Source organism: Panthera onca, chromosome X (genome assembly GCF_046562875.1).
Source record: "Panthera onca isolate mPanOnc1 chromosome X, mPanOnc1 haplotype 2, whole genome shotgun sequence".
In the NCBI taxonomy this organism is placed as follows: Eukaryota; Metazoa; Chordata; class Mammalia; order Carnivora; family Felidae; genus Panthera; species Panthera onca.
Genome location: NC_138357.1, coordinates 69,685,220 through 69,707,874, shown reverse-complemented (window position 1 = coordinate 69,707,874; position 22,655 = coordinate 69,685,220). Strand labels below are relative to the sequence as shown.

General features: G+C 37.0%; 1 protein-coding gene across 2 annotated transcripts in view; it reads left to right on the top strand.

The window, feature by feature from the left end:
* Positions 1-22,655, top strand: part of CHIC1 (cysteine rich hydrophobic domain 1) — a 71,331-nt gene that overhangs the window by 17,276 nt on the left and 31,400 nt on the right. The window contains exons 2-4 of one of the 2 annotated variants that reach the window (XM_081793737.1): positions 861-915; positions 15,104-15,259; positions 18,256-18,767. In XM_081793737.1, the coding sequence (XP_081649863.1) occupies positions 861-915; positions 15,104-15,259; positions 18,256-18,375 (331 nt within the window). In that variant the 3' untranslated portion in view covers positions 18,376-18,767. Of the gene's footprint in view, positions 1-860; positions 916-15,103; positions 15,260-18,255; positions 18,768-22,655 lie in introns of those variants that run through there. The other variant, XM_081793736.1, reaches the window with a different exon arrangement.

The window sequence follows — 22,655 nt, the reverse complement described above, 5'->3', positions numbered from 1 at the left end:
ATCCCTACTGAAATCAATCAGTAGGTGAATGATGGCTCATGAAATTCATCTTGACTTCTTAAAACAGACTTCAGTGGGCTTACTTGAAGAGAGAGCTTTCAAGACTGAGACCTGTTTTTTTGAAAATTAATTGAGCATTTGTTTACATGAAAACCATTCATAAAGATCAAACTTTGAGTATCTGAATACTAACTGATCATAAGTTTTCAAACTATAGTTCCAAAGGTTATTCACTTTTGTTAGGAAAATTCTCATATATACATAAAAGTAGAAAGAATAGTACAATCCATTCCTACATACTACCAATCAGCCAGTTCTAATAGTTATCGACTGAAATGGGGTTTAACAGAAACATTTTAATCAAAAATTTTGGTTCCATGGGGTGCCTGGGTGGCTCAGTTGGTTGAGCTTCCGACTTCGGCTCAGGTCATGATCTCACAGCTCATGAGTTCAAGCCCCGCATTGGGCTCTGTGCTGACAGCTTAGAGCCTAGAGCCTGCTTCAGATTCTGTGTCTCCCTCTCTCTCTGCCCCTAACCCACTTTTATTCTGTCTCTGTCTCTCTCAAAAACAAATAAACATTAAAAAAATTTTGGTTCCAGTTTGTGTTATTATTTAATCCCATAATGTGCATGGATCTAGTTAGAATCCTACTTTAAGATTTGCACCTTAAGTTTCTTTTACTATTAATTCAGATTAATAGTTAAACATTTATATTCTGTAAGTATCACAAAGTTATTTTTAGGACACATTTTTAAATCACAGCATCAAAATAGAAGTGCATGGCTTTGTAACTTAAAAAGGGAGGGGGTAAAAAGTTAAATATGCTGGGTAGAATATATTTTTTTCTTTGTTTTTAAGGTTTGGCTTGAGCAACAAGTTTGATACTGAATTTCCCTCCATTCTAACAGGGAAGGTAAGTGGGAGTTTGCTTTGAACTTTTCGATTCTAAAAGCATTGTTTTATAGCTTATTCAGTGTTATGATAAATGCTTTGGCTCACAGGTAATGAAGTCTAATAACGAGGCCAGAGTACCTGGAGACTGTGTCATTAGTGACTGAAAGCTGTCACCATGACTACTAGTCTATCTTGTTCATTGTCCATTAATGCCAGCCATTATTTATTTATTAATTTTTCCCAGTTTTGCCTTTATTCTCAGCACTAGTAGCTATAATTCTTCTCATTTATGTCAGTAATCCCAATGTTTTTAGAGTTAACTAAGTTATCATTGTTTAACTTTGTATCAGTCTATTATTTTTAAAGTGTCCTGCAGTATGATTTGTTACTATCAAAAGAATCAGATGTTTCGTTAGACATTTTTCTGCCTTTTAGATAGTTTGAGTTTCTAAAATTGGACTCACTGCAATAAATTACTACCTTTCGGTTCCCTGGCTTTTCTACATTCAGTAGTATGTTCAAGCTTGAGGCTCAGTATTCAAAGACTTCCTAGGATTTAAAACTATGTTTAGAAAATCCTCTTACAATAGTAATGCTAACTTGTAGGTCCAAAGGAAAAGGCTCTAAGGCAAAAAGTTATTTTCACATTTGTTACTGGAGGGAATGTAGATGAAAGAGAAAGGCAATTATATTACAAAATACTCAATAATTTCCAAATGGTTAATAGCTGAATGCTTGATAGCTAAAATGATGATTTGGGGTTAAAAATAAACTAACTTTTTTGTATTTTGAAGCCTGTGATTTAATACTGTTCTGTTCAGTTTTAGTACTAGAACAATGCTGTTTGTCAGTGTAGATTTGGGTCAGATTTAAAATCATTCAATTCCCTAAAGGGCTTTTATTGTTAATTTGTATTTTTATTGTTAATTTTTCTCATATTGTTAACGAGAAGAGCAAGGTGCAAATCAGTGTCTACAGTGTGTGTAATAAAGGAGAGAAATAAGCACATTGATAATTGTATAACGAAATTCTAGAAGGGTACACAAGGAACTAAATAAAAGTGGTTACTTTGAAAAAAAAAGTGGTTACTTTGATGAGAGAAAGGGAATGAGATGGATGGAGGCAAGGGTAAGGATCAGACTATTTTTCGAGTATCTTTTAGTGTTGTTTTGATTTTTGAACTATGTTACTATATTACCTATTCAAACCCTAACTTACTTTAATTTGTCCTCTCATTCTAAACTCTCTGAGAACAGGATACAATACATCTAATATTGGCTGCTTTTAATCATGATACGTTTTCCAGCTGCTTACTTTTCACTTTTGGCTGAATCCCAGTCTTCTCCCCAGCCTTATTAGAAGGTGGACGGGGAGAGAAAGACAGCAGACCTACTTCTTTCTTCAAGGGTTATCACTAAAATTATAAGAAATTCTATTTGATTTAACCCTGAAAGGTATTTTATACTTTATTTTCTTCCTTTACCTGCTGAAAAATGGGAGCTAGTGAGAGATGGTATAGACTGGTTATACTTTGACATCAGATCTGGGTTGGAATACAAGTCTGTCACTTTGTTGCCTTGGGCAAGCCACTTCTCTGAGCTTTAGTTCTTAATGTGAAAAATAGAGATGATGATAATAGTACCTCAGTTCTTGCCGTAAGGAGTAATTGAAAGAGCATATATAAAACTTCTAGTATGTCAGGTACTTATTAGCTTCCCAGTGTAAGTTTGTGGTTGTTGTTGACCAGTTTTTAGCAGTGTATCCCAATTTCAAACCTGATTATTTATTTCTCCATTTTTTTTCTTACCAACTGTCAATTTTTAACTGCTTTTGCTACTTTTACATTCTTTATTTGAATAATAGTTTATTCACTGGTCCCACTAATAATCTGACCTTTTAACTGTTGACTCTTTCTATTTCTCCTGAGGTATCAAAATTAAGCGGGTAGAAATAGTCCCTAGCCAAGTTAACAGAAATTATGTGTCCTTTTACCTTTTTAGGATAAAAGAGCCCTTTGGTTTGAGGTTTTGGCCTCACTCTATAGAATGTTCTACCTTCCTATCCTGATCATTTAGAATAATTTGCCAATTGAAGCAGCAGTTCAAACTTAGATTTGTTTTATATGAATTAATCATAAATGTTTTCTCTAAAAAATAGCTGTGGAAAAATCTCTTGAATAATAATATATTTGTGGAAAGATGACAAATTCAATATTAAAAAACTGTGAATTAAAACATCTCCAATGGAAAACTTGTTCTTTATATTTCTCTGGTGTTGCTGCATGTGTTGTCTGGGCAGTTACATCCAGTTTTATTACTGGTTTGGTTTTTAAAAGCTTGAATTACAAGTCAAAGGAATTATAGAAGATGAATAATCAAAAATATGTCAGAGAATGGAGTTCCCAGGCACAAAATTAATCCATCTTTGAAACTGGCCAGTTTTATGTGCTCAAGCAATCTTCTGAATATTTCTTCACACTTCATTTTTTTCCAAGCCTTCTAAAACTACAAACTCCGCCATCGCAAAAGATAGTCTAGTTTTTCTTCTTTACAACTAGAGTAAGAATGTTAAGCTGCTTTTAGTATTCATTTACAAAACCTAAATGATCTGGACATGAGCTGTTCTTAAAGATATCCTCTCTTTTCAGGTGACCGTTTTTGTAGCACATATCAATGATTCGATATTTATTCTAGTGTGCATTATTTAAAACATCCAAGATTTCTCATATATTAGACGAGGTATAAGTGATACTGTGATGTTTTTTTCTTGGTTTAGTTTTTGGTGATGAAAACAGTAAAAGAAATTCTGAAAGTCTGATTTTTAAAAGTCACAGGGTGATAACATTAGCTGTATTCATTTTCCCTTTAATGAGACCATTTTTGTCCCATAGGCACTATTGTATTTGTATAGGTTATTATGAATTATCAAAATGCTTTTCTGATAACTGGAGGAAGAGGCAAGAAGAATTATATGAACCAGAAAAAAAAAAACTAAAAGGATTATCTGAATTTGAAACTTAGTAGTCTTTGTGTAAAATATTTAAAAATGAATAAATTGCGGTATCTAAAATAGAAAAATAAATCTACCTTTTACAAAATCAGTCTTTTGGGGTGAGTGGGATTCTAAGTAGCTTTTATGCCTAAACTAAGCAAAATTGCAGTTAATTCTGAAAACCTAAAGAGTCATTTTGACAAGCTTTGTGATTCAGTATTAATTTTGTACTTATGTGTTAATGCTTCTAATACAAATAAAAAGGTAACCTTATATTTTAAGTTCAGAAAAGATTGTTTCCCCTGTTTCATTTAAGATAAGTCTTCCTGTCATGATAGGACATACCAAACAGGTACATACACACAAGATTATGGTGACCAGAAAATGAAAGAACCACAGAACTTTAGAAAAGAAATAAAGCTTCCAGCCCTCAGCTTGAAACAATTAAATGGTATTATGGGGAGATTAGTGTGTGTGTTGGGGGAAACCTAAGCCATAAAATTGACCATTGCCATTGTGATCCAATATGACAAGTGAATGATAGAGTTGTGTTCCCCATGGTTGAAGGAGGCAAAACAGTCTTGCTGGGTTTTGCTTATATTGTCTTCTGTTTGCAGAGTCTCTTGCATCCTGTTATAAAATATTATGACCCTTTCCCCCAACTTTATGATGTGGTTTTCTTTTTTCTTTCCAAGAAAGTCAAAAGGAATCAAATATTTCTTTACAACCTGCCATTCAGCTAGAAAGTAAATGGCTCCCATCTAACCTTCATTACTAAAGGTTCTCAATTATGTAGAAGTAAATGAGTAAAACTCTGATTCCACACAGTTAACTAAACCTTTTTTTCACAATGTTTAAAATTGAGTTAACCAATTCTCATTTCCTATGCCTTTATCATTTGTTTTATGACTTTTACTGTTATTCAAGATTTTGAATACAGATTTTTTTTTTCAGAGAGAATCCTAGCATTCTTTTAAAGTCAAAATGCAGATTTTATTTTATTGTTTGAAATTCTGGTAAAAGTTTTCTTTTGAATATATTTATCTTTTGACCTCAAAAACTCTGAATTCTCATTTGTAGTGACTTCAATATTGTAGTTTTTAGTTTGCCCATGGTAACAGAGCACTAATGGATACTATTATGTGTTAAAGGTGGAAACTATTGGCAGGAAAGAAAGAAAATTACTGCATTTTTTAAAAAGTTTTGGTTAATTCGTTTACAGAAGCATGTAGTAAAAGAAAACTTATATAACAAATGTTATATACCTTGGCATATAATTTATTCACAATATTTTAAACAAAAAGCAAGTTTTACATTTTGGACTGATTCATTTCTGGCTTAGGCTTCATGCTTTACTTTTATTTTTTTATCTGTGCTTATACACTTCTAAATAAATATCTTAAGTAAAAATTTTACTTCATTTTTTAAATTTATTTTTTAATGTTTATTTATTTATTTTGAGAGAGAGAGAGCATGAGCAGAGGAGGGCAGAGAGAAAGAGACAGAGGACCCGAAGTGGGTTCCACATGCTCTTTCTCTCTCTATCTCTAAAATAAAACATTAAAAAAATAAAAATTTTTTAAATAAGGATTTAAAAAATTTGTGACTAGACAGATTTAATAATTTTGTGATTTACATGAGCTTATATCAAAATTTACCATATTTCAAAAATGTGTTTCTGGATATACAATTTAAAGAAAATTGATAGTAATGTTATATTAGACTAGAGCTAAGTATATAAATATATTTTCCTTATTTTAATTTCTGTTTGGTTGCTCAGTAATTCACTAGGAAAAAAGTTGAGTCTCACTGTTTGAGAGCTAAATCTTTTTTTTTTTAATTTTTAATGTTTATTTATTTTTGAGAGAGAGGGAGACAGAGAGCACACATGTGAGTAGGGGAGGGGCAGAGAGAGTGAGACACAGAATCCAAAGCAGGCTCCAGGCTCTGAGCTGTCAGCACAGAACCCGACGCGGGGCTTGAACCCAGAAACAGTGAGATCGTGACCTGAGCCGAAGTTGGATGCTTAACTGACTGAGCCACCCAGGTGCCCCTGAGAGTTAAATATTAAGATAGCAACTTGGCACCTTGTACTTTAAAAGGACATCTCTTTTTCTTCCTCTAAAGAATTGAAGAACTAAAGAGCATTGAATTTGCATTCAAAATATAGCTAATTGACCATCGAGTGCCATACCTACCCATGGACCTCTCTGGATACCTTCCATTGCCCCTAAGTGCCCACAGGTGTCTTTGTGCACCACACTTAGTCATGTTCCCCTGGCAGCCCTTGCATGCTGTGCCCAACCATGCACCCTCAGCCACTGTTGCACACCATGCCCAGCGTTGTGCCCTTGGCCACCCCTGCAAACAGCCCCCAGCTGTTGCAGTGCTTCAGGGGATCCAGCACAGGACTAGTGGCCCAGACCAAATTTTGGTAACACCGCCCTTCTGCTCCTATCACTGCTTCCCCAGTGATGCCCCCCGACCAGAGCTGGCCTGCTAAGTCCCACTAGCACCACAGAAAGCAAGCACAGCCCACAACACGCCAAGACTCAGTGCAAATATCTGCACTGAAAGGAAAATTGAATCAGACAAAACAGCAGGGCATAACAACACCATAGGATACTCTCCTAGAGTACCAGGTTCTGGTGAACAGGGGACACCACTACATGGACTCCAGGACTTCTTCATAAAATCACTACTTTCAAGAACAGAAGAAAAAACTGACTTTCTTAACAAACAGAAAGAGACACAGGGAGGCAGGCAAAATGAGGAGACAAATGGAAGAACAGGACAAGGCCATAGCCAGAGATCTAAGCAAAACAGATGTAAGTAACATGCCTGATGGAGAATATAAGCCATGATCATAAGGATACTCACTGGACTTGAGAAAAAAAGTGGAAAACGTGAGTGAGACCCTTAACACAGAGATGAGGAATAACATAGCAGAGATAAAGAGCACAATATAAATGAAATGAGAAACATGCTTGATGTAATGAACAGAGGATGGAAGAAGCAAAGAAATGAATTAGTAACCTAGTAGACAGAGTAATGGAAAGTAATCAAGCTGAACAAAAGAGGGAGAAAAGAATTATGCAAAAACAAGAATAGACTTAGGGAATTCAGCCACTACATAAAATAAATAGCATTCATATTATAGGAGTCCCAGAAAAAGAAGAAAGAGAAAGAGGGAAGAAAATTTGTTTGAAGAAATAATAGCTGGAAACTTCCCTAATCCGGGGAAGGAAAGAGATTTCCAGATCCAGAAGGCACAGAGAGCCCCCAGCGGACTCAGCAAAAGCAGATGACACATAGACATATTGTAATTAAATTTGCAAAATATAGTGATAAAGAAAAAAATACTTTAAAAAGCAAGACAAAAGTAGTCATTAAATTACAAGGGAAAACCCATAAGGCTAACAGGAGATTTTTCAACAGAAACTTGTAAACCAGAAGGGATTAGCATGATATATTCAAAATGCTGAATAAGAAAGGTCTGCAGCCAAGAATATTCTACCCAGGGCAGCTCTTTCTGCCCACAGGTCCTGTTCCCATGCTTTAATAAAATCACCTTTTTTTCACCAAAAAAATATAATAATAATAATAATAATAATAATAATAATAATATCCAGCAAGGCTCATTCAAAATACAAGGAGAAATAAAGAGTTTCCCAGACAAGCAAAACTAGAGGAGTTCATGACCACTAAACCATCTCTACAAGAAATATTAAAAAGGACTCTTTGAGTGGAGAGACCAAAAGTGACAGTGTAGAGTAAAGGTAGGAAACACAAAAACAGTAAACAAAATTTTTTCTGTGAAAAGTAAAGGAACTCTCAAAAAAAAGGATATAAAATACAATAACATATACCTAAAATGTGGGGAGGAGAGGAGAAAAGAATGTGCCCAAACTTAAATAACCATCAACTTAATATAGATGGCTATATCCAGAAGAGGTTATATCCAAACCTAATGGTAACCATATGTCAAAAACCACTAATAAATATGCAAATAATAAAGAGAAAGATATCCAAATATATCATTAAGGAAGTCCAGCAAACCATGAAATAGAGAAAGACAAAAAAGGATCAGAGAAAATCTTCAGTAACAACCACAAAACAAGTAATAAAGTGGCAATAAATATCTATCAATAATTATGTTGAATGTAAATGACTAAATGCTGCAATCAAAAAACATAAGGTGACAGAATGGATTAAAAAAAAAAAAAAAGACGTGTTTATTTGCTTGCTATGTGCAAGAGACTCATTTTAGACCTGAGGATACCTGCAGGTTGAAAGTGAGATGAGGGAGAAACATTTATCATGCAAATGGATGTCAAAAGAAAGCCAGAGAGCAACATTTTTATCAGATAAAATAGACTTTAGAACAAAGACTGGGGGCACCTAGGTGGCTCAGTCAGTTAAGTGTCCAACTCTTGGTTTGGGTGTGAGCCCCACATCGGGCTCTGCACTGGCAATGTGGAGCCTGCTTGGGATTCTCTCTCACCCTCTCTCTCTGCCCCTTCCCCACTTACACTGTCTTTGTCTCTCTTAAAATAGACTTTTTTTAAAGTAAAATAAATTTTTAAAAAAAGACTGTAACAAGAGACAAAGCAGGATACTATATAATAATAAAGGGGAGGGAGTGCCGGAAGATGGCGGCGTAGGAGGATGCGGGGCTCACAGCGCGTCCTGCCGATCACTTAGATTCCACCTACACCTGCCTAAAGAACCCAGAAAACCGCCAGAGGATTAGCAGAAGGGAGTCTCCGGAGTCAAGCGCAGACTAGAGGCCCACGGAAGAGGGTAGGAAGGGCGGCGAGGCGGTGCGCGCTCCACGGATTGGCGGGAGGGAGCCGGGGCGGAGGGGCGGCTCGCCGGCCAAGCAGAGCCCCCGAGTCTGGCTGGCAAAAGCGGAGGGGCCGGACAGACTGTGTTCCCACAGCAAGCGCGACTTAGCGTCTGGGAGGTCATAAGTTAACAGCTCTGCTCGGAAAGCGGGAAGGCTGGAGGACAAAGGGAGGGAGAGCTGCTGAGCCCCCGGACGGCAGAGCTCAGATTGGCGGGGAACAAAGGCGCCAGCGCCATCTCCCCCGCCCATCCCCCAGCCAAAATTCCCAAAGGGAACCAGTTCCTGCCAGGGAACTTGCTCGCTCCGCGCAAACACCCAACTCTGTGCTTCTGCGGAGCCAAACCTCCAGCAGCGGATCTGACTCCCTCCCGCTGCCACAGGGCTCCTCCTGAAGTGGATCACCTAAGGAGAAGCGAGCTAAGCCTGCCCCTCCAGCCCCCGTGCACCTTGCCTACCCACCCCAGCTAATACGCCAGATCCCCAGCAACACAAGCCTGGCAGTGTGCAAGTAGCCCAGACGGGACACGCCACCCCACAGTGAATCCCGCCCCTAGGAGAGGGGAAGAGAAGGCACACACCAGTCTGACTGTGGCCCCAGCAGTGGGCTGGGGGCAGACATCGGGTCGGACTGCGGCCCCGCCCACTAACTCCAGTTATACACCACAGCACAGGGGAAGTGCACTGCAGGTCCTCACCACGCCAGGGACTCTCCACAATGACCAAACGGAAGAATTCCCCTCAGAAGAATCTCCAGGAAATAACAACAGCTAATGAACTGATCAAAAAGGATTTAAATAATATAACAGAAAGTGAATTTAGAATAATAGTCATAAAATTAATCGCTGGGCTTGAAAACAGTATACAGGACAGCAGAGAATCTCTTGCCACAAAGATCGAGGGACTAAGGAACAGTCACGAGGAGTTGAAAAACGCTTTAAACGAATTGCAAAACAAAATGGAATCCACGATGGCTCGGCTTGAAGAGGCAGAGGAGAGAATAGGTGAACTAGAAGATAAAGTTATGGAGAAAGAGGAAGCTGAAAGAAAGAGAGATAAAAAAATCCAGGAGTATGAGGGGAAACTTAGAGAACTAAGTGATACACTAAAAAAAAATAATATACGCATAATTGGTATCCCAGAGGAGGAAGAGAGAGGGAAGGGTGCTGAAGGGGTACTTGAACAAATTATAGCTGAGAACTTCCCTGAGCTGGGGAAGGAAAAAGGCATTGAAATCCAAGAGGCACAGAGAACTCCCTTCAGACGTAACTTGAATCGATCTTCTGCACGACATATCATAGTGAAACTGGCAAAATACAAGGATAAAGAGAAAATTCTGAAAGCAGCAAGGGATAAACGTGCCCTCACATATAAAGGGAGACCTATAAGACTCGTGACTGATCTCTCCTTTGAAACTTGGCAGGCCAGAAAGGCTTGGCACGATATCTACAGTGTGCTAAACAGAAAAAATATGCAGCCGAGAATCCTTTATCCAGCAAGTCTGTCATTTAGAATAGAAGGAGAGATAAAGGTCTTCCCAAACAAACAAAAACTGAAGGAATTTGTCACCACGAAACCAGCCCTACAAGAGATCCTAAGGGGGATCCTGTGAGACAAAGTACCAGAGACATCACTACAAGCATAAAACATACAGACATCACAATGACTCTAAACCCATATCTTTCTATAATAACACTGAATGTAAATGGATTAAATGCGCCAACTAAAAGACATAGGGTATCAGAATGGATAAAAAAACAAGACCCATCTATTTGCTGTCTACAAGAGACTCATTTTAGATCTGAGGACACCTTTAGATTGAGAGTGAGGGGATGGAGAACTATGTATCATGCTCCTGGAAGCCAAAAGAAAGCTGGAGTAGCCATACTTATATCAGACAAACTAGACTTTAAATTAAAGGCTGTAACAAGAGATGAAGAAGGGCATTATATAATAATCACAGGGTCTATCCACCAGGAAGAGCTAACTATTATAAATGTCTATGCGCCAAATACCCGAGCCCCCAGATATATAAAACAATTACTCATAAACATAAGCAACCTCATTGATAAGAATGTGGTCATTGCAGGGGACTTTAACACCCCACTTACAGAAATGGATAGATCATCTAGACACACAGTCAATAAAGAAACAAGGGCCCTGAATGATACATTGGATCAGATGGACTTGACAGATATATTTAGAACTCTGCATCCCAAAGCAACAGAATATACTTTCTTCTCGAGTGCACATGGAACATTCTCCAAGATAGATCATATACTGGGTCACAAAACAGCCCTTCATAAGTTTACAAGAATTGAAATTATACCATGCATACTTTCAGACCACAATGCTATGAAGCTTGAAATCAGCCACAGGAAAAAGTCTGGAAAACCTCCAAAAGCATGGAGGTTAAAGAACACCCTACTAACGAATGAGTGGGTCAACCAGGCAATTAGAGAAGAAATTAAAACATATATGGAAACAAACGAAAATGAAAATACAACAATCCAAACGCTCTGGGATGCAGCGAAGGCAGTCCTGAGAGGAAAATACATTGCAATCCAGGCCTATCTCCAGAAACAAGAAAAATCCCAAATACAAAATCTAACAGCACACCTAAAGGAAATAGAAGCAGAACAGCAAAGGCAGCCTAAACCCAGCAGAAGAAGAGAAATAATAAAGATCAGAGCAGAAATAAACAATATAGAATCTAAAAAAACTGTAGAGCAGATCAACGAAACCAAGAGTTGGTTTTTTGAAAAAATAAACAAAATTGACAAACCTCTAGCCAGGCTTCTCAAAAAGAAAAGGGAGATGACCCAAATAGATAAAATCATGAATGAAAATGGAATGATTACAACCAATCCCTCAGAGATACAAACAATTATCAGGGAATACTATGAAAAATTATATGCCAGCAAATTGGACAACCTGGAAGAAATGGACAAATTTCTAAACACCCACACTCTTCCAAAACTCAATCAGGAGGAAATAGAAAGCTTGAACAGACCCATAACCAGCGAAGAAATTGAATCGGTTATCAAAAATCTCCCAACAAATAAGAGTCCAGGACCAGATGGCTTCCCAGGGGAGTTCTACCAGACATTTAAAGCAGAGATAATACCTATCCTTCTCAAGCTATTCCAAGAAATAGAAAGGGAAGGAAAACTTCCAGACTCATTCTATGAAGCCAGTATTCCTTTGATTCCTAAACCAGACAGAGACCCAGTAAAAAAAGAGAACTACAGGCCAATATCCCTGATGAATATGGATGCAAAAATTCTTAATAAGATACTAGCAAATCGAATTCAACAGCATATAAAAAGAATTATTCACCATGATCAAGTGGGATTCATTCCTGGGATGCAGGGCTGGTTCAACATTCGCAAATCGATCAACGTGATACATCACATTAAGAAAAAAAAAGAGAAGAACCATATGATCCTGTCAATTGATGCAGAAAAGGCCTTTGACAAAATCCAGCACCCTTTCTTAATAAAAACCCTTGAGAAAGTCGGGATAGAAGGAACATACTTAAAGATCATAAAGGCCATTTATGAAAAGCCCACAGCTAACATCATCCTCAACGGGGAAAAACTGAGAGCTTTTTCCCTGAGATCAGGAACACGACAGGGATGCCCACTGTCACCGCTGCTGTTTAATATAGTGCTGGAAGTTCTAGCATCAGCAATCAGACAACAAAAGGAAATCAAAGGCATCAAAATTGGCAAAGATGAAGTCAAGCTTTCGCTTTTTGCAGATGACATGATATTATACATGGAAAATCCGATAGACTCCACCAAAAGTCTGCTAGAACTGATACATGAATTCAGCAAAGTTGCAGGATACAAAATCAACGTGCAGAAATCAGTTGCATTCTTATACACTAACAATGAAGCAACAGAAAGACAAATGAAGAAACTGATCCCATTCACAATTGCACCAAGAAGCATAAAATACCTAGGAATAAATCTAACCAAAGATGTAAAAGATCTGTATGCTGAAAACTATAGAAAGCTTATGCAGGTAATTGAAGAAGATATAAAGAAATGGAAAGACATTCCCTGCTCATGGATTGGAAGAATAAATATTGTCAAAATGTCAATACTACCCAAAGCTATCTACACATTCAATGCAATCCCAATCAAAATTGCACCAGCATTCTTCTCGAAACTAGAACAAGCAATCCTAAAATTCATATGGAACCACAAAAGGCCCCGAATAGCCAAAGTAATTTTGAAGAAGAAGACCAAAGCAGGAGGCATCACAATCCCAGACTTTAGCCTCTACTCCAAAGCTGTCATCATCAAGACAGCATGGTATTGGCATAAAAACAGACACATAGACCAATGCAATAGAATAGAAACCCCAGAACTAGACCCACAAACGTATGGCCAACTCATCTTTGACAAAGCAGGAAAGAACATCCAATGGAAAAAAGACAGTCTCTTTAACAAATGGTGCTGGGAGAACTGGACAGCAACATGCAGAAGAATGAAACTAGACCACTTTCTCACACCATTCACAAAAATAAACTCAAAATGGATAAAGGACCTGAATGTGAGACAGGAAACCATCAAAACCTTAGAGGAGAAAGCAGGAAAAGACCTCTCTGACCTCAGCCGTAGCAATCTCTTACTCGGCACATCCCCAAAGGCAAGGGAATTAAAAGCAAAAGTGAATTACTGGGACCTTATGAAGATAAAAAGCTTCTGCACAGCAAAGGAAACAACCAACAAAACTAAAAGGCAACCAACGGAATGGGAAAAGATATTTGCAAATGACACATCGGACAAAGGGCTAGTATCCAAAATCTATAAAGAGCTCATCAAACTCCACACCCGAAAAACAAATAACCCAGTGAAGAAATGGGCAGAAAACATGAATAGACACTTCTCTAAAGAAGACATCCGGATGGCCAACAGGCACATGAAAAGATGTTCAACGTCGCTCCTTATCAGGGAAATACAAATCAAAACCACACTCAGATACCACCTCACGCCAGTCAGAGTGGCCAAAATGAAGAAATCAGGAGACTATAGATGCTGGAGAGGATGTGGAGAAACAGGAACCCTCTTGCACTGTTGGTGGGAATGCAAATTGGTGCAGCCGCTCTGGAAAGCAGTGTGGAGGTTCCTCAGAAAATTAAAAATAGACCTACCCTATGACCCAGCAATAGCACTGCTAGGAATTTATCCAAGGGATACAGGAGTACTGATGCATAGGGGCACCTGTACCCCAATGTTTATAGCGGCACTCTCAACAATAGCCAAATTATGGAAAGAGCCTAAATGTCCATCAACTGATGAATGGATAAAGAAATTGTGGTTTATATACACAATGGAATACTACGTGGCAATGAGAAAAAATGAAATATGGCCTTTTGTAGCAACATGGATGGAACTGGAGAGTGTGATGCTAAGTGAAATAAGCCATACAGAGAAAGACAGATACCATATGGTTTCACTCTTATGTGGATCCTGAGAAACATAACAGAAACCCATGGGGGGAGGGGAAGGAAAAGAAAAAAAAAAAAAAAAAAAAAAAGAGGTTAGAGTGGGAGAGAGCCAAAGCATTAGAGACTGTTAAAAACTGAGAACAAACTGAGGGTTGATGGGGGGTGGGAGGGAGGGCAGGGTGGGTGATGGGTATTGAGGAGGGCACCTTTTGGGATGAGCACTGGGTGTTGTATGGAAACCAATTTGACAGTAAATTTCATATATTAAAAAAAAAAAAATAAAGACCTTTCAAATCTGAAAATTTACAGCAGTTTTGAGTCCATTTTATGCTGAATATTAAGGCCTTTTTTTTTAATATAATCACTCCTCACTGTCTTGTTACTGTAGCTTTTCCCTACAAACAATGGCAAGTGTTAAAATTGTTACATTGCAAATTTGCCAGGGAGAAAAAGTTTCAAGAGTTGCCTTTTTAAAAGTAATCCAGGAATATTGCCAAAGTCTCATTTTAATTCCATTTCCTCTTGTAGTATTTAGAATTTTATTGTTATATTATGCTTCTAGTCTTACTAGTCAGAATGATTAGAGACCGTAATATTGCCTGAATAATGAGAATATTTGGTAGGAAAACTGCTTGACAGGTATTCTTACCATCAATTTTGTTGTCATTTTATTGTTGGTAATTTCAGAAGATTATTTTTGAATATCAGAATAAATTCTATAAACACGAAATTATATTGTTTTGCTTTCTAATGTCATCCAGAGTATGTAATATGTATACAGAGGAAATATTTTTAGACATGTAATTCCTTAAAGCCTTTGTCATAATACAGACATTTCCTTTAAGTTTAAAGATAAATAGTGGAAAGCTTCCCACAAACTGTTAAATAAAGACTGTGCCCTTGTTGTAGGTGGCCCCAGAAGAATTTAAGACCAGCATTGGCCGAGTGAATGCATGTTTGAAAAAGGCTCTCCCAGTCAATGTGAAGTGGCTGCTCTGTGGTTGTCTCTGCTGCTGTTGCACACTGGGTTGCAGCCTGTGGCCTGTTATTTGTCTCAACAAAAGAGTAAGTAACCATTTTATTGTGTAACCATAGGAGCTAACATTTATTGAACACTTGTATATGCTAAGTACTTTATATGATTTTTTAAATTCTCATAACAGTGCTATCCTGATTCAAGAGGCAGACTTGGGGACAGAGCTAAAGTCATTTGCCCAGCCTTTATTAACACTTTGTTAGTTAATATGAGTTCCCACTATTTTAAGTAAGTGAAATATAAATGGAGTACAGGAGTAAATACAAATGTAACTAGGCTACTTTCTCCTTTTACAAAACCCAAAGCTGTGATTTGAAGTATTTCTAAGCTACAAATAGGAGATCGTGTCTTCAGATCTAAGAAAAAACAAAAGTGAGAGTCACTGTACAGAGCTGGGAGGAGATCCTGCTTAGTTTTGAACATGTTGAAATAACATTATAACAAGACATTACTAGTTACATCATGGATTTAAGACTAATATCTTATTTCATCTTCTTTAGAACTTTATTTTTGTCTTCAGAATGTTTTTATTTTCAGTGGAAAGAAGGAAGCCACCCTGTACCACATTGATGACTTCATTTAAACTTTTAAATAATAATTAACCTACTGAACCATCTTCAAAATTACAGCACCTTGTACAGCTATAATTAATGAATGATACAGTTGTTTCATAAAGGCCAAAAATGTTACCAGTTATTTTTTTTTCTCCATTCTTTCTCCTGCCCTTCTTAATGTGTATTTCAAAAAGGAAAATAATGAAACACTGCCATCCCTATGACTTTTTGAATGGAAAAGTTAAACATTTTATTGATTCTTAAGTACCAGTAGGTCAGAGCTTAACTTTAAGTAAGGCTTAGTTTATTGTTTGTCAAAGCATGTACTGTATTTTCAAATGGCTTTCTAGAAGTTAAAAAAATTGACAACATAAATTTCTTTCCCTGTCATATCTTTTGACAATTACAAAATAGTGATTCCTGTCCATTCCCATTATTTTAAAGCCTCAGTGTGAATTAATTATGATTTAGATTTTCTATCACACAAATACAGCTAATTTTAATTACTTAAGAACAGATTTTTTTGGTTTTAATATTATCCAGGATCTGTCTTTTTTACTGATGACCTTACTCTTGGCCTGTTTATTGATACTTTCGCCACAGGTCCTGAAATAGAAGCATTTTTTTCAGTCATGTGGCTTTACTTTGAGAACTTTTGATAGTTCAATGGAAAGTGAGATATTCAATGGAAAGTGAGATTAATACTGATGCTGTGATTTCACCCTAGCCCCCATTACTTTGGTTAATTAATTATTCATATTGAAGTTGAGGTGTCAGTGCACAGATCTTCTTCAACTTACAGTGGGGTTACATCCAGATAAATTCATCAGAAGAAAATATCATAAGTGGAAAATGCATTTAATACGCATAATACACATTTAATACACATAACCTACCAACCAACAATCTAGGCTAGATTAACCTAGCCTACTTAAATGTGTTCACAGCACTTACATTAGCCTGTAGTTGGGCAAAATCATCTAATACAAAACATATTTTATAATGAAGTGTTAAATAGCTTATATAATTTATTGAATACTGTACTGAAAGTGAAAACAGAATAGTTGCATGGGTACAGAATGGTGGTAAGGGTATCAGTTGTTTATCATTGTGATGACATGGCTGACTGGGAGCTGTGGTTTGTTTCCACTGTCCAGCATTACAAGAGAGTATAACATTGCATATTACTAGCCCAGGAAAAGATCAAAATTCAAAATTTGAAGTATGGTTTCTACTGAATGTTTACAGTTTTCACACCTTCAGGAAGTTGAAACATAGTACGTATAACCATTGTTGGTCAGGGACCATCTGTATTCTTAGACCACTAATCTGTCAGTTTAAAAACATTTATTTAGTACAGATTTTCAAACTGTCATCCTGTGGGCCAAATCTGGACCATTCTGTTTTTTAAACATTTGAATCAGTTGCCAACATTTAAAAATTGGAATATTTAGGGTCACCTGGGTGGCTCAGTCAGTTGAGCATCCAACTTCAGCTCAGGTCATGACCTCACAGCTCATGGTTTCAAGCCCTGCATCGGGCTCTGTGCAGACAGTTAGAGCCTGGAGCCTGCTTTGGATTCTGTGTCTCCCCCTCTCTCTGCCCCTAACACACTTGCATTCTGTCTCTGTCTCTCTCAAAAATAAATAAACATTAAAAAAATGTTTTTAATTGGAATATTTAGGGGAACCTGGGTGGCTCAGTTGGTTAAGCATCTGACTTTGGCTCAGGTCATGATCTCACGGCTCATGAGTTTAAGCCCCCCGTCAGGCTCTCTGCTGTCAGCTCAGAGCCTGGAGCCTGCTTCGGATGTGTCTCTGTCTCTCTCTGCCCCTCCCCCGGTGGTGCACTGTCTCTCTCTCTCTTTCTCTCTCTCTCTCTTACCCTCTCTCTCTCTTTCAAAAATAAAAAAATAAACATTAAAAAAATTAAAATAAAATTTGAGATAGCCAGCCTCTTTTTTTAAGATCTAAAGATCTGACCAATTGGACCCACATGCCTATATTTCAGCAGTTGGCCCTAGCTGAGTGTTGGTTTCTGCCTTTAAATAGGGCATGAGGTCTCCAATTCACCACAGAACCACCTAGCATTTATATTATCTGCCTTGCTCTCTACAGTTTATAGTTACAGCCTTTGATTTTGTACATGCTGTGTTGTTAACACACTAGAAAAAACACTACACATGTGTTGGTAACCTTGTGCAAGATACTGCCCTTTCTAGAGCCTCAGTTTCCTTACGTGCAAAATTGGGATAATATTACTTAATTTTAAGATAGTGTGATGATAAAGAAATTTAAGGTGCCCACTGCTTTTGTGTCCACAGGGAGAAATTTTTAAAAATAAAATACAATAATTTAAGAACTTTTATGCTTTCACTACTGATTCCTGATCTGTAAACTAAGTTGTATAGACTCTAATAGTTTAATTGTAAAGATGATTAGCATTCATTTGCCAAATCCCTTATTTTACAGGTATGGAAGCAGATCCAGAGAGATGTAGTGACTTTCTCAGTGTCACATAGTAAATGGCACACCCAGAAAAATATTTTTTTCTGTTTGGTTTCTGTCTCTTGTAACACTGTATTTTCTTGACTACATCATGTTTCCTAGGTCATATTTCCTATTGCTGGGACAAGAAACATTAGGATAAGTGGTATAATAAATAGCCCACTGAGTTTTAATTCTTTAGCAGGGGTTGGCAAACATTTTCTTAAAGGACCAAATAGTAAATATTTTAGGCTTTGTGGGCCAGAAGTCTCTGTTGCAATTACCCAGCTCTCCAGTTTTCATATGAAAGCAGCTATAAGCAATATGTAAATGAGTGAGCATTGCTGTATTCCAGTAAAACTTTATTTACAAAAACTTGCAGCAGGCCAGATTTTGTGGGCTAGTTTGCCATCCTGCTCTAGCCAACTCTAATGGGGTATCTAGCTTTATGAAAGTCATGTCTGTGTTTATCCACAAAATAAAATGGAAATAATGTAGTTACACTGCCCTATGTCACAAGGTTGCTTTGTAAACTGATTGTAAAATGTTCCCAAGAAAAAGGCCACCTGGATGGCCCAGTCAGTTAAGCATCCAACTCTTGATTTCAACTCAGGTCATGATCTTACAGTTTTGTGAGTTTGAGCCCCACATCGGGCCCTGTGCTAATTGTGCAGAGTCTATTTGGGATTCTTCCTCTCTTTCTGTCCCTCCCCTGTTCGCACTCTTTGTCTCTCTCAAAATAAATAAATAAACTTAAAAAATGTTTCCAAGAAAAGAACTTTGTAAACTGTCTACCTTAATGAACATTTTTTTTTCAGCCAGTATACTTCATGGATATATTTTCTAGTAAATTAGATGAAAGAAAAGAAATACACATTAGGGTGTCCTGAGTTCTTCCTAGTCACTTTTGGCTCTGATAGGATACTATGACTGAATGGTATATGAACTGAAGGTTTTCATTTACCCATTCTTACATTTAGCACTGAAACAACTGTGATATTATAATCAATAGGCCTATTCATGCCACCATGTTTAAATTTGAAATTACTTTTTAAATGTTACCTTTTTTTGCTATAATATTTGCTAAGTTTAAAGGGTTGTTCAGATGAAAGGGACTGTTCTCTCAGTCTTGCAACATGAATATGATGTTGTTTTCCTTCTCTTACAATTTCATACTTTGTATGACTTTACTCTTTTTAAATTTATTGTGACTTGTTTAGTGGCATAATATATGGCCCATTCTGGAGAATACTCCATGTACACCTGAGAAGAATTTATATTATATTGTTGTGGAACAGAGTGTTCCATATATATCTGTTAGGTATAGTTGGTTGATAGTGTTGTACAAGCCTTGTATTTCTTTTGAAATTTATATGTTGAAGCTCTCCCGCCTAACCTGATGATATTTGGAGGTGGATGGTATATTGGTCTTTGAGAGGTAATTAGGTTTAGATGGAGTCGTGAGGGTGTGATTCTCATGGTGGAATTAGTGCCCTTATAAGAAAAAACCAGAGCTTGCAGCGCCTGCGTGGCTCAGTCGGTTTAGTGTCTGACTTCGGCTCAGGTCGTGATCTCACGGTTATTGAGTTCAAGCCCCATGTCGGGCTTTGTGCTGACAGCTCAGAGCCTTGAGCCCGTTTCAGATTCTGTGTCTCCCTCTCTCTGCCTGTCCCCCACTCATGCTCTCTCTCTCTCTCTCTCCCCTGCAAAAATAAATATTAAAAAAAAGAAAGAAAAAACCATTGCTTGCACTTTCTCCACAGTGAAAGGTCACAGCAGTAAGGCAGCTGTCTGCAAGCCAGTGGCCAAGGAAACCAAGGAAGAAGGCTCTCCCCTGAACTCAACAAACTGTGCTAGCCCTCTGATCTAAGATTTCCCATCCATTAGAATTGTGAGAAATAGATTTCTGCTGTTTAAGCCATTGAGTCTATGGTATTTTGTTATAGCAGCCTGAGCATAGTTAAACATATACTGTCCATCTTTTTTCTCTTGTAACACTTTTTTTTACTTAAAATCTGTTTTGTCTGATATTATAGCCACCTCAGCTCTTTTTATTGTTGTTGTTTTTGTTACTGTTTACATGGAGTAGCTTTTTCTATCCTCTCACTTTCAAACTATTTTGGTCTTTGAATATAAATGGATTCTTATGTAGACAGGATATAGATGGATTATGTTTTTAAATTCATTCTGCAAATCTCTGCCTTTTAATTGAGAGTTCAGTCTATTTACATTTAAAGTGATTAATGGTAATATTAGTTTGCTAGGACTACCTTAAAGTACCACAGACTAGGTGCCTTAGACAACAAATTTATTTTCTCACAGTTCTAGAGGCCGTAAGTCTGAGATCAGCGTGTTGGGAGAGGTTGTTTTTGTTTTTTGTTTGTTTTTTTTTTCTAAAGTATCTCTCCTTCGTTTGTAGATGGCCATTTTCTGAGTCTTCATCTGGTCTTCCCTCTTAACATGTCTGTGTCCTTATCAGAAGTGATCAGTCATAGTGGATTACAGCTCACCCTGATTATCTCATTTCAACTTAATTACCTCTTCAAAAACCCTGTATCCAAATATACTCCCATTCTGAGGTACTGGCAGTTGTGACTTCAATGTATGAATTGGGGGAAAGTAGTTCAGTCCATAACAGATAAGGAAGGACTTCTGCCATTTTGCTATTTGTTTTCCATATATCATACATATTTTTACTCACTCCATTATTTCCTTATTTTATATTTAATTAATGTTTGTAATGTACCATGTACCTTCTCATTTTCTTTATATATATATATATATATATATATATATATATATATATATATATATTAGTTATTTTCTTAGTTGTTACCTTGCAGATTATAATTAACATCATAAACTTATACTGGTTTGAATTACTGTTACCTTAGCTTTGGTAATACACAAATTCTGCTTCTATGCATATCCATACCTCCACATATGTTATTTTTTAAGTTTATTTATTTATTCTGAGAGAGAGAGAGAGAGAGAGAGAGCGTGCGCACAAGCAGGGGAGGGGCAGAAGGAGAGGGAGAGAGAAAGAATGCCAACCAGGCTCTGCATGGAGCCAGATACGGGGCTCAAACTCACAAACCATGAGATCATGACCTGAGCCAAAACAGTCGGGCACTTAACCAGCTGAGCCACCCAGGCCCTCCTCCCCATATGTTATTATCACAAATTATATCTTATATATTTGTGTGTCCATTAACATAGATTTATAATTATTATTTTATGCATTTTTTAAATCACATAGGAATAAAAGAGGAGTTCCAAAACAAAAACACAAAAATATTGTCTTTTACATTTATTTATGCAGTTACTTTTACTGGTGTTATGTCCTCATATGACATGAGTTATTGTCTAAAGTTCTTTTATTTCAACCTGAAGGACTCTCCTTAGCATTTCTTACAGACAATTCTAGTAGGAATGAACTCCCTTAGGGCTTATTTATCTGGGAATGTCTTAATTTCTCCCTTTTTTTTTTTTGAAGGATAGTTTTGCCAAATCTAGAATTCTTGGATTACAGATTTTCTTCTAGCACTTTAAATACACCATCCCACTGCTTTGCGACCTCATGGTTTCTGATGTGAAAACAGCAGTTAATCTTAGTGGGGATCCCTTGAATATAGCAAGTCACTTCTCTCTTGCTGCTTTTAAGATTTCCCTCCTTGTTTTTGGCCTTCGAGTTTGATTATAATTTCTTTCAGAATGGATCTCTTTGAGTTTATTCTGCTCGGAATTCTTTGAGCTTCTTGGAATTTTCCTTTTTTATGTGTGTTATAGACTCAAATTAATATCTGGTGTCCCTTGATTTCAGCCTGAATAATTTCCCATAATATTTCTTGTACACTGGGTCTGCAGGGAACAAATGTTGTCTGTATTTATCTACAAATATCTATTTCATCTTCACTTTTTAATATATAATATTTTAATTAACTTACTATTTTTGAGCAATTTTAGGTTTACAGAAAAAATTTAAGACAAAGGTACAGAGTTCCCATATACCCTCCTCACCCAACCCCCAACTTACCCTATTAGTAACATCTTGCACTATTGAGGTACAATTGTTAAAACTGATGAGGCCAATATTGACACATTGTTATTAACTAAAATTCATGGTTTATATTAGAGTTCACTCTGTGTTGTACATTCTATGAATTTTGACAAATTTATAATGACCTGTATCCATTGTTACAGTATCACAGAATAATAATTTCACTGCTTGAAAAAGGTACCTATTCATTTCTCTCTCCCACCCCAAAATCCCAAGGAATCCCTGAACTTTAACCTGTTTCCATAATTTTGCCTTTTCCAGAATGTCATATAGTTTAAATCCTACAAGATGTAGTCTTTTCAGATTGGCTTCATTCACTTAGCAT